The sequence below is a fragment of the Zootoca vivipara genome, chromosome 14 (assembly GCF_963506605.1).
Source record: "Zootoca vivipara chromosome 14, rZooViv1.1, whole genome shotgun sequence".
NCBI lineage: Eukaryota > Metazoa > Chordata > Lepidosauria > Squamata > Lacertidae > Zootoca > Zootoca vivipara.
The window spans coordinates 31,045,666-31,061,571 of record NC_083289.1 but is presented as its reverse complement, the minus strand read 5'-3'; the positions used below and the strand labels follow the sequence as shown (position 1 = coordinate 31,061,571).

Sequence of the window (15,906 nt, the reverse complement as noted above, 5' to 3'; positions counted from 1 at the left end):
CTTGCTTCTTGGTTGCAACTCTCAGTCTTTTTCGCTGTGAAATGGGTATCTTGTGCCCACAGCAGTTTCTTCTATTTCCAAATGGGCCCCTAGGCCCAGAAAGGTTGGGGGCGCCTGGTGTAAACTCTGCAAACCATCCCCCTTTAGAAAAGCATTGTGTTTGAGACAGAAACGAAAGCTCGGTCTCCATGCACCCTTTGATCTTGTTGCATTTCACACGCGGTCACTCGATGTTCTCCTCACGCCCATCACATGAGGAGCACCTAGCTCCATGAGCTCCTCCTTGACATTCACAATTCAGAGCATGGCCCACTCATCCTTCCTTGCGACTCCATTCTGGAAGCAGCATATAACTCGGAAGCGGAGTAGTCCTCTATTTTTGCAGCCCAGATTTTGCTGCCTGGGACACACTTGAGTGGAAGTCATGGGAGACTGAGCAGTTTTCCATAATTTATTCTAACCTTGCTATTCATGGGAGGGGGGAAGCATGCTAATTCCCAACCCCTAAACAGACCAGGACCTAGGAGACCAGGGTTCAAATCCCCACTCAATTGGGCCAGTGTCCCTGAGCCAGTCACTCACTCTCAGCCTAACCTTCCTCACATGGTCGTTGTGGGGATGAAACGGGCAGCAGGAGAAGTATGCAGGCCACCTTGAGCCCCTTGGAGGAAAGGTGGGGTATAAATGTGATAAATAAATAATTTAAAATAAATTGGCAGGTCTCTCTGGCTGCTGAGGTTTCGGCAGGCATGGTCCACCATTTCATCTTATGAAAAAGCTGGGAATCGAAGAATCTGAATTCTGGATTCAGAATTGTATCCAGTACCTGGGGAGTCATATTTTTATCCACAGTGCTTCCACGTTCTGTATATTATCTTAGGATTTTCACTTGGGCACGAGGGACCCTCTGCCTCTGAGCAGAAATCTCATTACCGATTCTAAGAGATTAGCAGGTTTTGTACAGAATTGCTGAGAAGCAGCGTTTAATCGCCTTCTGCTTTTTTGACCTTGAATGCCTCTGAAATTACCACCCCAAACCCTTGTTGTGGGTTTCTGACTACAGTGTCTTTCTTCCTCCTTTTTTATTGTGTTTGTTAATAATAATAATAACCAGTTAAAACTGATTTATCAGGTGATAGTTTCAGAAAAGACCTATATGGCACCAGCCCAGAGGTGGCATTGGCCACCATCACGTGTGACATTAGATAATCCAGGGTAGAAGAGAGACTCAAGGATTCTGCTTAAGCGCATGCACTCTCCTCTCTATCTCTCTACCTAAATTATCTGGGAGCAAGCGTGTTGTTTCCAGCTCTCCCTGAGCAGATGGTGAAAATATCCTCTTCGTTTTCTGGGTATGTCGACTTTAAACACACCACTTCTCCCTTCCTGTGATCCAGCCCCCGCCACTTCCTCTCCACTCACTTAATCAGGTTTGATCCTCTTTGACTTTCACCCCCAATCTGTCTTCTCTCTTCCTTCCTGTTAGTGAACGCATGCATGGGTGTGTTGAGTTTTGTGGAATTCATGGGTAGTCTAAGGAAGCGTTCTGAAGTTGTGCTACACTTCTGCATCTCAGTTCTTGTAGCAAAACCATAATGTGGGAGATGGCCCATATCAAGATTGTAAATTGACTTGGTCGCCTACGTTAAGGGGGAAATCGCCTTTAGGCGACTCTTGAAGCAATTAGCTTGACCAGAGTTAGTTAACTTTTTTCTGTTAGTTTCCAAATGGTTAATAGAAATGTGTTAAGCTAGGTAAGTCGGTAAAAATGAGAAATTTTACCAAGGTTGGCCTAGATCAGACATCCCCAAACTGCGGCCCTCCAGATGTTTTGGCCTACAACTCCCATGATCCCTAGCTAGCAGGACCAGTGGTAAGGGAAGATGGGAATTGTAGTCCAAAACATCTGGAGGGCTGAAGTTTGGGGGTGCGTGGCCTAGATGTTACAGTGACGAGGGTAAAAAAAAACTTAGTGGATTGTGTTGTTAATTACTTCCCACCCTCCATGGTCTAGATCGGGGTGGCCAACTTCCAAGAGACTGCGATCTATTCACAGAGTTAAAAACTGGCAGTGATCTACCCCCTTTTGGGGGGTTCAGTTCGAGGTTGTTGAGCTTTTTTTTTAGGAAGGAAAGCCCTGTTTTGGGGGCTTCAGGGCAAAGATGTAGAGCTTTTTTAGGGGAGCCAAAGTTGCTGAGCTTCTTTGGGGAGAGCCAGTGATCTACCACAGATGTCCAGTGATCTACCAGTAGATCATGATCTGGACATGCCTGGTCTAGATGGTTCAGCCTTCCCATACTCAACAGTGTGAGAAGGGCCATAGTTGAGCATCTCTCTTTGCCTGGAGGAGGTCCCAGGCTCAATCCCCCAGATGGCATCTCCAGACAGGACTGAGGAAAAGACTCCCTGCCTGCCACCACAAAGAGCTCCTGCCATTCGGTGCAGACAGTACTGAGGTAGATGGATCAATGGTCCGACTTGATATAAGGCTGCTTCCTGCGTGTCTTAAGGCTGGTGTAGGGAACCTTTGGCCCTCCAGATGTTGCTAAACTACAACTCCCAGCATACCTGGACATGGACTAATGGGAGTCATAGTTCAACAACATCTGAAAGGCTACTGGTTCTCTGCAGCCCTGTAGTAAATAGCCAGGGTAGGAGGGTCAATTGCCTTCTGATATCCAAAGACCTAATCACCTAGAGGCAACTCCTAACTCACCCCAGGTTAGAGTGGGGGTTTTCCGCAATCATCATGTCAAAACTCAAGCTGGATTTCCCATTGAGCCAAGTTTAGTTTTGTTTTCTTCTAAGCCACCAGTCCTAACACAAGACTTGCCTTGGGTGCCCCTTTCACTCAAATTGTTAATGAGAAATTTTGCCCTTGATTCGCCCGTCACTATAAGTAAGAAACAATATCCCTCCATTCTGCAAAATCAGGTTCAAGGTTAATACAGCTGGGGATGTTTTTTCCACTCCAAATCCCTTGCATTCATTCAAAGGGCTTAGTGGTTTGCACTCATGTCTGCGTGTTCAGGGGATGGGAGAAATTTGCATTTTCTTCTTTCCTGTATCATATCAGCTCTCTTAGTTTGGGTTTCTGCACCCTGATCTCTATCAGATATCACTGAGCTGCCCTCTTTCCAGGAACATACTAAGTTTTCAGAGCTCCCCACCCTTTCAAGGCATGGATATATTTCTGCCCTCCTCCCACCCTTGCCGTCAGCCCCCCTGCTGAGGGGATCATCAGGGCAGACTTCTGATTTGCTGCCTTCTCCTGCCTTCTATTCATATTCTCATCATTGGAATCTCTCCCCGCTGCTGGGCTCAAAACCAGCCTAGCCAAGATTGTTTGGCTCTAATCGGATTAGAGGAAGAGAAAACAGCTGCCTTTTGGCTTTTGACGGAGAGGCGCGAAGAAGCTGAAGATGCCTCCGGTTCTCCCCTCCTCGTCGGGCCGCTAGGATGCCAGTGCGCCCTCCGCTCCTATGTTTCAAGCCCGCTGCCAGGAGACTCTGTTTGTGACTGACTGGGGGGTGCCGCTGGTGATCGCCCTACTCCTCCTCGGCCTAATCTATCTGTTCATTTACCTGCCAGCCAGCCTCCAGCAGTCGTCGTCGGTGGAAGAGGCAGTGAGGAATTTAAGCGACAAGTACACTTACAACGGGGTGGGCTTTGTCAAGCAGTGAGGTCCTTCTAAGGGTCGCCCCTCCACACGCAGGTCCAGAAGGCGCCAAAGCCCACCGGTGGGCCGACCCGTAGCTCTGTTTGAGGCCAAAGAGCGGCAGGCACAGACCTGAGCTCAGCAGGCAAAACTTCCACTCCGGTTTCGGATAGAAAGAAACGTCTGCAAGAGAGCCGTTCTTCCTCGGAGCAGCTGCATTTTGGGGTGTCACGCCAGAGGAGACCGGCGGGTTTCTTCTTCCGATTGGCTGACCCAGGAGCCAGGTCTCTGAGCCTCGCTGCTCCGTCGTCTTACTTTGCAGGGTATCGTGGAGGAAAAGCTGAGTCTCGCCAGCAGAAGCAGGGAGGAGGTGCTCTGTTTGGGCATTTCGTGGAAGGAAGAACTCGCCAAGACATTTCGTTGCGGGAAGAGTTGAGGGGATTGGTGCAACCTGGGTGGCTGGCATCACCGAGAAAGGCTGAAGACCCGTGTGTGGAAAACCTTGGCTCTTCAGAGGCAGACAACAGCAGTTGAAAAGATACTGGTCCTTGGCTTTTTGTAACAAAGTTTTCTGACTAAAAATGGCAAAATATGTTGTGTATCATTTGGCCGCAAGAGGGTTTGTCTAATTAATGCATAGCTGTGGTTTAGATTTGCTGGATTTTTTTGCACAAACTTGTCAGCTTTGCTGTGGTTATGACAGTGTTTCCTAAAAGAGCTTTAAAAGTACCATTTCTTTTTCCTGGGTTAAACTTTGAGGGCGCGTACCATGCTCTTTAGACCTGAAAGGATGGTTCTTTTGGGGGAAAGCAAAAGCAAATCAGCTGCCTTCAGAGGATCCCACCCTGTGTGTTTCTGCATGAGTCACCAATCAGGGAAGATTCTTCGTTTGGAAGGAGGCAAGCCCAAAGCGCTGACTCATGCAGAGGGGCACCAGGCAGACTCCTCGAAGGGTGGGTAATTCCGCCACGATGGAGCTGATAGAGTGATAAGATTGCACGATGTGGGACAGAATTTCCCACCCTCGGTGGAAATTGATGGCTCAATTTGAAGGAGCCGAGACAGAGCAGCAACTCATTCAGAGACACTGCAGGTAGCCTCTAGTGCAAAGGGGTCCTTCGGATTCATAGGGGGGCCCTATTTTAATTATTTCTTGTGACACAATTTTTGTGAATTACTTGGGTGAAAGTGCTAGTTCTTTTGCTCCCTTCCAACACTCCTCTGAGTTTGCTAGTATGCTAAGCCTCCTGATTCTTTTTAAAACTGGAGCTCTGCCTGTCTGCAGCAGGTGTCGAAATGAAGCAGTTGACGATTCAGTGTTTCTTTCTCAAAGAGATAATTAGATTTGGTTAATATCTGGCACATGCAGCATAGTAGATAGGTTGCTGCTTGTTACCATTTCTTCCTCTTTAACGTGGATTAGTCTCAAGATCTAAGAATCTAGCTTTGCTTGCTTTATTTTATATTACCATATTTACCCTAGTCTTGAGGCGCCATCAAATCTAATGCACACCTCAATTTTCAGAACCTTGGAACCAAAAAAGTAATTGGTGGCGAATGTAAATGTGTCATCGAATCTAATGCACACCTTACGTTTTTGCAACATAATTGGGCCAAAAAAAGGTAAGCATTAGATTCGAGTAAATACAGTAAATTAAAAAGCAAAGTTTTATTCCTTGGGATGGAAAGATAATCTGCAAAGCAGGCAAAACGTGTCTGCAAAAGTTACCTTTGTGTGTTGTGGGAATACTTGCCTCTAGACAATTGGTCTTACCATGGTGTCCTAAGTTAACGGTTAGGATTGAACTATTCAATGCATTGGCCCCCACAAGAGGAGTGAAGGCCGGACGGGTCCTCTTTCCAGATTTATTCCAGATGATGCTAGACTGTAACTCACATAATCCCTGACCTTTGGTTACTCTGTCTGGGGATTATTATGGTTATTTTTATAATTTACTTTCCCTTCACCCTAAAGTCCCAGGGTGAATTATAACAATTAAAACATAATGTTAAAAGCAGTCTTAAGCAACCTGGAATCACAGAAACAAGGTGGGCTCTAAAAATATACATTTCAGCTCAAAGTAAAGGGATGTGTTTGGCTAGGAGTTGTGGTCCGGGACTGATGGGAATTGTAGCTGGAGGACACCAGTATGAGGAAGGCTCTGGAAAGCCAGCTTCTAATATTTCACAGTGCCCATATTTTGAACTATACATCTCAAGTGTCAAAAGCCAGGTGAAGGGGGGGGTCCTTCAGCATTTCCCAAAAGCTGTATAATGAAGGTGCCAGATGCACCGCTGTGGGGAGGGAGTGCTACAACTTAGGGGCCACCACAAAGAAGGCCCTCTTCAAGCCCATCATCGCCAACCGCACCCTAAACTTCTGAGGACCAAGGAACTACCAAGAGAGCCCCCTTAACTGAGAGGGTCAGTAGAAAAAGAGGCAGACTTTCAGCAGTAGAGAGTAAATGTTCTGAGGAATGCGATAATAATTACATGCAGCAGATGTAGTGGTATTATTATTAATGCAATGTTATTCATCATATATTTGACGTGGGTATTTCACATTCTCTGATCCGTGGCTGAGTACTGAGTACCTGACATGATATTGGATCCGATTCTTGACAGCATTTGACTCTGACATGCTGGTACTTCTAGTATTTGATAGCAGGCGGTTTAGGAGTCATTCTGCCGTTAACCAGACTCCAATAATAAGGGAAGACCACCAAGCATATTTGGTTGCATTTCATGTAATGAAAGGCTCGGTTTCAAATCACAGCAAAATTTTGACATCTGAGTTCGAGAATCAAAATTCCAAATAGTTGGCTGGATTAAGTTGGTATGATTTTTGCTATACAATTTAGTTAGACTGTTGTTGGAAACTGTCAAATACATGCCGGTATCCTTCTTGCCTGTACGCTGCCCATTTTGTTGTTAGCTACCAACTCATTATAAGTCAGGCACTGTTAAAAAGTGATCTGTGGTGTAGATTCTTCCAGCGTCTAAGGCTGATGGAGAATATCAAAGATTTGCTAAATGCTTTCTACATTGCAGAAAATAGTATCAAGAGTATTTGCCACCCAAATTCACATGCGAGTAATTTTGAGGCGCATTTCACCTCCACTTCAAAACTGAAGTTAAAATTCCACACTTTAGAAATCTCAAATTTCTCACTAGGTGTTTTGTTTTTTGCATCCAAGGCTCAAATGTTGAAATTGTGTGTGTTGTCAGGGTTGTCTCTATCCACTTGCTTGCTTGGCACATGCAGTAGTGACAGCCCTTGCATTTCAGGAGCTCTGCCTTCTTTCTTTCTGTTTGCTGTATTAAAAATGATTTCCTCCCAAGTCTCTGCTTGAAAACTCTAGAAGACCAATAAACCTTGCAATGTTCAGCCAAGGCTGCCTTGTCAGTGTCTGTCTCAGTTAATTCCTTTAGCTGTGCCTTGATTAGCAGTAGCCTTTTCCTTTCCTTTCTTACTCTTAACACCTGGTGTCTTCATCTTCTGGAGAGAAATTTTGTAACGGTTCTTTATACAGCGCACATTTTGATTTCTTTCAAACTTGCAATTCCAAAAACCAAAACCAAGTTAAGAAGTGGGGAACAAATGCCATTGGCATTATTATTTTTTCCTTTTGAGCCACGGAATGCTCACAAACATTCTGACTTCTGGTGGGTGAAAGTGCCTGCAACAAGATGCTGGCAAGTAGTAATAGGTTCTGGGAAGGAGCTGTTTCAGAATTGTGTTAGGAAGGCAGTACACAAGAAAGAGAACTTTGAATGCTAGGGAACTGGGACATATGAATTTCACACCTTAATTTGAACAAACCTGCCAAAATGCTAGCTGCAAGTATATACCTTCTCTGTGTGTGTGTGTTTAATAACTTTATTTTAATCGTTGTTGTCTACCCCTTTAAGAATAATGGGGGCAAGAGTGGGCAGGTGTACAACTTTAAAGAAATGCCGTTATGAAGGTGGTGTTCATGGTTCTCCCCCACCTCATTTTATCATCGCTACAACCCTGTGAAGTAGGTTAGGCTGAAAGGCAGTCAGTGGCTCCCAAGGTCACTCAGATGGATGAGCAGAGATAGATAAGTTGTTGTTTTTTAGTGTGGTTTTCTTCTTGTCTATAATTCTTCTGCACTGATCTATTCCACTGCAATGCCTAGAAACATGGAGGAAGTGTGTAGGTTCCCAGATCTCCCGGTTCGGAAACCGCTGACTTACCAAGCCAAGCAGCTTATCGCAAGAGAAATTGAGCTGGAGAAGATGAGGCGGACGGAAGCCCTCCTTCATGCACGGAACTCTGGCCAGGTAAGTGGCTGGACGGCTCTTGGGGAGAGCAAGTGGATCAAAGAATAAGTGAGCCTGGCTTAGGCCCCTCTACAGATCTCGTGCATGCCCCAGAATCCTTTGCAGCCTGCAAAGGTTCGTTGGTAAACAAGCCTTCTACACCAGAGGTTCCCCAAGGAGAAAAACCCCTGAAAATTAGTGGTCCAGAGAAGGGGATAGGACCCCTTTTCAACCTGATGACGACCACTTCCCTTTGTGGGCAACTGTCTGTGGGTCACATGCCAGTGGTGGATGGTGCCAACTATAGGGGGCCCTGGGGGTCCGGGCACCCACAAAAAATTGTGGGTGTTCAGCACCCAGTCTTCAGGGCCTCCAGCATGACTTCTGGGGCCTTGCAAAGCACCAGCAATTGTGTCTGAGCCCTCGTGAAGCCCTGGTTAGCTTTGCAAATGTGCTAGCAGTCATTTTTCTCCACCATGGTGATAAAGCTTGCTGTTTTCTAAGCTCAGCAAATGTCTGACTTTTTTTTAAAAGTGCTACTCAACTGCAGCTGCAGGGATTGGCGTCGGTTCATTGACAGCCATAGTATTCATGTTGAGGTTTACATGCTTGACAGTCATAATTGTCAAATTCATTTAGAAAGCTCTTCTGCCCTCTGGTGGGTCCAAGTGCCTATTGCTGCCACCACACAAGTTCTTGGCACTGATCCTTTGACATTACATGTCTCCGTCCTCTTGATAACCAGGAAAGATTGGTGATATCTGTTGCGGGGTCTGTTCCAACATCAGGGTATTGGAGCCTCAGCTTCACGATCTGCCCTTCCAGTGAGCACTCCATTTCCTTAAGAATGGATAGGTTTGATCTTCTTGCAGTTCATGGGACTCTCAAGAGTCTCCTCCAGCACCATAATTCAAAAGCATCAATTCTTTGGCGATCAGCCTTCTTTATGGTCCAGCTCTCTCTTCCATACATCACTACTGGGAAAACCAGAGCTTTAACTATATGAACCTTTGTCGGCAAGGTGATGTCTCTGCTTTTTACGATGCTGTCTAGGTTTGTCATTGCTTTTCTCCCAAGAAGCAGGCATCTTTTAGGCAACCCTAAAGGAAATCTCTGATAGGCCACCCTAAACCTGTTGTGTAAAGGCCCTTTTTTTGAAGACGGTAATGCCAACGTAAACTAAGAGGAGGGTGGGAACAGGATGCCCAGTTTATGTGACTTTAAGGCCTTTTCGTGTTGCTAAATACTCCCACCCAAGAGATCACAGCATGGACAGTGGGTAAGTCAGTTGGTTAGAGTTTGGTGCTGATAATGCCAAGGTTGCAGGTATGATCCCCGTATGGGATAGCTGCATATTCCTGCATTGTTGAGGGTTGGACTCGATGATCCTCAAGGTCCCCTTCCAACTCTACAACACTATGATTCTACAAAGAACAGATTAGTGGTCCGCATGGAGTTGAAAAATTATTTGGCAGCTGGTACATTAAGCTTAAAAGATAAAGGGACCCCTCGCCGTTAGGTCCATCTCAGCGCTCATCTCGCTTTACTGGCCGAGGGAGCCGGCGTACAGCTTCTGGGTCATGTGGCCAGCCTGACTAAGCCGCTTCTGGCGAACTAGAGCAGCACACGGAAATACTATTTACCTTCCTGCCAGAGTGGTACCTATTTATCTACTTGCACTTCGTGTTTTTGAACTGCTAGGTTGGCAGGAGCAGAGACCGAGCAACGGGATTCAAACCGCCGACCTTCTGATTGGCAAGCCTTAGGCTCTGTAGTTTAACCCGCAGCACCACCCACATCCCACATAATTAGTCACACATAATTTGTTAAAACTTAGACAGATTTGCTGCCTGAAAACCTAGAAAGCTGCTGCCAGCCTGTGTTGTACTGAGCTAGATGATCAGTGGTCTGACTCAGCAAAGAACACATTCTTATGTTCCTAATTGTAGAATAGTAGAGTTGGAAGGTGGCCTAGGGGTCACCTAGTCCAACCACCTGCAATGCAGGGATCACGGCTCAAGAATCCCTGGCAGATGGCCATCCAACTTTGTTTAAAAACCTCCAACAGAGGAGAGTCTACTGTCAAATTATCATGATGATGGAAGAGAGCATTGAAAGCTTCTGTCCCCTAGAGGGTGGCATTTCCTTTTCCAAGACCAGATCTGTAAATATGCTGTTAGCCAATAGTGATGGAAACTGAAAATAGTTGCAGGTTTGCAGCAATCATGGAATTGTGGAGACCAAATGGGCTCAAAGGTCTTTCTCGGCAAACGCTCAAGGGAACAAGGAGCCAAAGACTAATTAAGAATCTGGGCCAGCTACTTATTAAAATACACGATGCAAGCTTTTTGAATCACACGAGTCTCTTCCTGTGTTTTGGGTGGTAATAGACTTCTTATGCCAGGATGCAGTGCATGATGCACACACACACACACACACACACACACACACACACACACACACCAGGGTGTTTGCTTTTTTGTTCCTAATATGCAATGCTGGTCTACAAACTGGCAGCCACGGCTGTGTTGTGCAGTGTGACTTCTGCTGATACATCCAACATTGGTCCTAGAATTAAGCGGTCTGAAAATCTTTGACATCTGTTGAGTTGCAGTGAGTTGCTGGAAATTGTGTACCAAATGGTTCCTGAAATCTCTGAAAACAAGACTTGCTTCAGTAAGACTATCAGTGGCTGGGACTCTGTGTAGCTCCCTCTATTGCGGAATGACTCCCCTGATTTGCAAAATGAGGAAATTTGTAGATTTGCATAATTTATACAGGCTGCAGAGCTGAGCTTTCCTTGTTGCTGTTTCGTTTTTTAAATGCAGAATACAAACAGCCTTGCTAATTAAGCAGGCTGTGGGATTGCAGGTTTAATTAGGTTTCATATGGGCTGGCTGATAAGGGAAGAATTAATATAGTACAAAAGGAAATGAAATAATAGACGACTCCCCCGCCCTGTATTTTTTTTATACAAGAAATGGAAAGAGAGAGTAAACAAACATGATTCTTAAGAAAGAAAAAAACCTGTGGAAAAATTATTTGACCATATAGAATTGTATTTTAAAATTCTAAAACTTTAAAGGGAAAAGAATAAAAGAGACCAGCTGCTTTTGGACAATCAAATCTTGGTTGTTGTTTAGGACGACATCAGCCCTGGTGAAGACAGCCATATAATACTGGAGCTGACAGGAGCTATACTCCAAAGCATCTGGAGGGCACCAGAGGCTGGCTTCTTACAAGATATGCACAAACTTCATGCATCAAAACGTACCGTAGCTGTTTTTCTCCTCCCTCTCTAAAAGTAGAGTAAACAAGCCAGGAAGCAACAGTTAACCATAGCTTTCTGTTACAGGCAAACCAGGAGACTATGGTGAGCAGAACAGTCCCAAATGGGGCCTGGTGTTGATTTTGCATTTTCCTTTTTTCTTGCTTTTCTGGCTTGGTTTCAATCACTGGAATTTATTGATTATGTAGATTGTGAGAGAGAGAGAGAGAGAGAGAGAATGAATGAATGAATGAATGAATGAATGAATGAATGAATGAATAGTGGTTTGAGTGTCATCCTAGAACCCAGGAGACCAGGATTCAAATCTTCATTCCACTGTGAAGCTCACTGGCTGATCTGGTGCCAGTCGCCATCTTTCAGCCTAACCTACTTCACAGAGTTGTGAGGTTGAAACAGAACCATGTACGCTACCTTGAGCTCCCTCAAGGAAAAAGTGGGGCGTGAACATGACGAAAAGCACCTCAACAGAACTGAAAAGAGATACAGAAAGATTCTGCAAATAAATACAATAAATTAACTAACCCTTCTCTGCCTGTCTCCATCTTCCCCGCAGGCAATGGAGACAACTTCGCTCCCAAAAGAAGGCAACCACAAAGCAAGCCATGAGCCGGCACTGGCCGAATCCAGAGTGCGGAACCACAAACAGCGTCTCGACCAGATTGTGAAGAGAGCCACATTTGAGGAGAAGGTGAGGGCAGCGTCCAAGGAGTGCAGGCAGCAGAGGACCATAGCCCAGGGCAGCTTGCAGTGCCAGCACAGCCTGGCAGCTTGCGCCTCATTCCCTTTGCTGTGTTTCTGTCTCGCATAGTTGAGAAAGGCCCGTGTCTTCAGTGCAGCAATTCTGGCGGGTCTTGTCCCAGTGCATGTATGAAGCTCTCCTTTCTTCTGTTTGCTGTCTAGTCCTAGAATTGTCGAGTTGGAAGGAACCACAAGGTCCCTCTAATCCAGTCATAGGCAACCTTGGCTCTCCAGATGTTTTGGAACTACAACTCCCATGATCCCTAGCTAACAGGGCCAGTGGTCAGGGATCATGGGAGTTGTAGTTCCAAAACATCTGGAGAGCCAAGGTTGCCTATGCCTGCTCTAATCCAACCTCCTGCAGTGCAGGAATCTTTTGCCCAATGTGGAACTCAAATCCACGAGGTCCGGGCTGCGCAGGTGCACTGGCAAAGCCCATGCAGCAGTCCGACTGGTGTCGCTGCACAGCCTCCACCTGGCAGCCATCCTAATCTCCATCCTCCCAGTAAATGGCAGCAGCACCACTGCTGGGAGGCTATTATTGCAGCTCCACTGCACTGGGGAACCAGTCCTGATGTTCACTGGTTTGCAGTAAAAGCGGGGTGGTGGCTTTTTAAGGACCGGTGGGTGGCAACTGTAAAGATCAGCAAGGCCACTTTTATGTTACAGGTGCAGCTCGAAGGTACCGAAATAGGCTGCATCCCAAACATCCCTCTCCATGAGGCTGAAGCCGGGTTGCAGACCTTGTACATAGCTTTCTTTTTCACTAAGAGAACAGTACCTGGGGGCAGAGTTAAGGGAGAGGTGTGGATAATAAAACTAATTTATCCACTGGGTTGGTGAACCCATAGAATGCTGCCTTATACTGAGTCAGAGCCCATAGTATTGTCTACATTGACTGGTAGCAGTTCTTCAGAGTTTCAGGCAGGGAGTCCCTCCCCAACCCGACATAGAGATCTTCTGCATTCAAAGCAGATGCACTGAGCTATACAGCCTTTCTTTTGAGGCTGCCGGCTGCCGTGCCTTGGATAGGATGGTCCTTCACTTGCAGTTGTGCAACGCTAAATAGGGACCGCTCCGGCAGGAAGGTAAACAGCGTTTCCGTGCGCTGCTCTGGTTCACCAGAAGCAGCTTTGTCATGCTGGCCACATGACCCGGAAGCTGTCTGCGGACAAACGCCGGCTCCCTTGGCCTATAGAGCGAGATGAGCGCCGCAACCCCAGAGTCGGACACGACTGGACCTGATGGTCAGGGGCCCCTTTACCTTTATAGTGTGGTGCCTGCAAACTAGATATCCCTTTGCTGGGGGCGGGGGCTTGTTCGTTTTTGTTTTATATTTTATTGTTTGGTTAACCAAGAAAAAAAAGTGCAACCCTAACAAAAAACACACCAAAGATTCAAAAATCTAAACTTTAAAGCCTCACAGCCTAGGAGGGCAAAAGTACAAAGATACAGCGCAGCTCCAAAGGGATAGTAAAATATTCACAAATACAAAGATCCCCTTTATAAAGCTTGTTGGGATTCTGGTGAACACTGAGTTAAAACACTCTGGAGGCGTTGTGATTCTCTGGGTGTCTGCCCATAAGTGATATGTGCAATTTCCTTTGTTCTGAGTTCAGTTTTGGTTTTGAGTCTGAGAGTCTGAGTCTGAGTTTCTGCCGGAAAGGAGTGTGTATGAGAGAGTGCTAGAGATAAGAGCTGCAAACATGCAACTAGCTTCTGTTGGTTTTGCTGTTTCTTTTATGCTTCTGTAATAAAGTTGAGTTAGACTAGAAGCAACGGAGTTGAGTCTGTTTTATTGAAGACACAGACTGCCATCGTTCCAGCTGCGCTGTAACTCTGCTGGGTCCAAACAAGAAGAAGCTTTGCAGAGCGAGCTGGGGAGCGTGCTAGGCAGCCATTGAAGATTGGTTGCGTGGGTCTAAGGATTTACGACCCACAATACTACATTTATCACAACCAAGCTTTATAAAAATACAAGTATTCTCTACTTGTGAGTTCCATCATTATTGAGAATAAAGTTTCTATATAGTCCTAAATGAGCTAGACATTGATATATACTGGTGGCGCGGAGTGATCATGCACTTCATTATTCAGTTAAGAAATAAAATGATGGCATAGATAGTAAAAAAAACACCTGTCATTCAAGCTCTCTGCCCTTTAGTTTATGAGATACCTTTTCCTTAAGGCAATTTGCCAGGCCCTTGAATGCCAGCAGTCCAAATTATTAAGATTAAAAGCCTTCCAGGATTGAGCAATACTTTGCTGGTTTTGCAGTGTCCACTGCAAGACATTCCTTGGTTTGGAGAGTTGTTCTCCAGGAAACACAATGGGGTCTGCCTGGTAACTATTTGCATGGGTGATCATCAATGAGCAAATGCGTCAGAACACATTCTAAAGTAAACCCGCATTCTGTAGCTAAGCTGGAAGTCCTGTGCGGGCCAACTTGCAAAGCTCCGTGCCCATGTGACATTGGGCTTCTCTGAGGAAACCAGGCAGATGTATTGCATTTAACAACTGTGGGTGATGTGGGGAGTAGATGGTGCCCTCTCATAATGGCTTCTGTTCCTTTCCGCAGCCAGAAACAGATTTCTTCGGCCGTGCGATTGTCAAGAAAAATGTGTCTCCGTCAGCAGGTATGTTCTGGGGTGGGGATAAAATTTCCATTAGAAGGGGGAGGGAGACTGGGCTTACTGAAGTGGATAGGTGGTGTCAGCAGAGAAGATGGTTTAGCTGCCTTGGTACATACACACAGGGCCTTCTTTGTGGTGGCCCCTAAGTTGTGGAACTCCCTCCCCACAGAGGTCCACCTGGTGCCTTCATTATACAGCTTTGGGCAAATGCTGAGGTTGAACCTCTTTGCCCTCCTAGCTTTGCCTCTGTGGTGTAGTGGTTAAGAGTGATGATCTAAGACCTGGGAGATAGGGGTTCAAATCCCCACCCAGTCTGTTGCATAATCAGTTTGCAGCACTAATGGAACATTTGTGGCCCTCCACGTTATTGGACTACAACTCCCATTTTCCTTGACCATTAGTCATGCTGGCTGGGACTGATGGAAGGTGGCGGTTAAAAACATCTGAAGGACCACAGGCACCCATCCCTGAAAATTCCTTCATCAATCTTACGTCTTTCTTTCTTTTTCCCCTTTCCCAACAGCCAATCAGGAACCTGAGAAAAACCGAATAGAAAAACAAATTGGGAAGGCTGTTGGGCAGAGCGATATTTGGTTTCGGTTCAACGAAGGGGTCTCCAATGCAGTTCGGAGGAATATTTACATTAAAGATTTGTTCTAGTGATTGAAATGTGGGCAGGAAGCACAGGAGTCAGCTGGCATGTGGGTACCATGTAAGGATATTTTGAACAAAAATGTTTATGTATGCTTTTGTATTGAATCCTGTTTTATATATAAAAAGAAAGGAATAAATTTGAGACATGCACAGTGCCACTTTCTTTATTTTGCTTAGAAGCCCTTATCACATTTGCTTAGCTTTTTTTTAACTGCAAAACGGTATATCCTACAAGATACAAAAAAGTATTTAAAGTAATCAAAAATTATTTTATAAAACTTGTGTTGTTCCTTTACAAGTCCCCCCCAAAAAAGACCAAAAAAAAGAATTGCAGGTGTATAGGAAAGAGAAACTACAGGGTTCATAAAGCTGCAAATTTTGCTTAGTTTTTGTTGTGATTCCTGCATTGCAGGGGGTTGGATTCGATTCTTCTTTTGGGTCCCTCCCAACTCTACCATTTTATTATCCCATGCTGCATCCAGTGTCCCTATATCTTCCCAGATGGTGGTGCCAAAATTCAAAACAGGGGGGTCTCTTTTCCATCCGTACTCTCTTCAGTGATTGTTCCCAACTGGTGAACAGGGGCACACCAGTGTGCTACTAGGACAGGGTGTGACATGCCTTGAGAAAGGGTGATCCACTCTTAG

At 45.6% G+C, this 15,906-nt stretch overlaps 1 protein-coding gene across 4 annotated transcripts in view; it reads left to right on the top strand.

Moving 5' to 3' along the window:
- CHTF18 (chromosome transmission fidelity factor 18) overlaps nt 1-15,402 on the top strand; it is a 39,336-nt gene extending 23,934 nt beyond the window's left edge. For all 4 annotated transcript variants that reach the window (XM_035131915.2, XM_035131917.2, XM_060282989.1 and 1 more), the window contains exons 20-23: nt 7,822-7,966; nt 11,788-11,922; nt 14,551-14,608; nt 15,129-15,402. In XM_035131915.2, the coding sequence (XP_034987806.1) occupies nt 7,822-7,966; nt 11,788-11,922; nt 14,551-14,608; nt 15,129-15,265 (475 nt within the window). In that variant the 3' untranslated portion in view covers nt 15,266-15,402. The remainder of the gene's footprint in view (nt 1-7,821; nt 7,967-11,787; nt 11,923-14,550; nt 14,609-15,128) is intronic.
- The last annotated feature ends 504 nt before the right edge of the window (nt 15,403-15,906 follow it).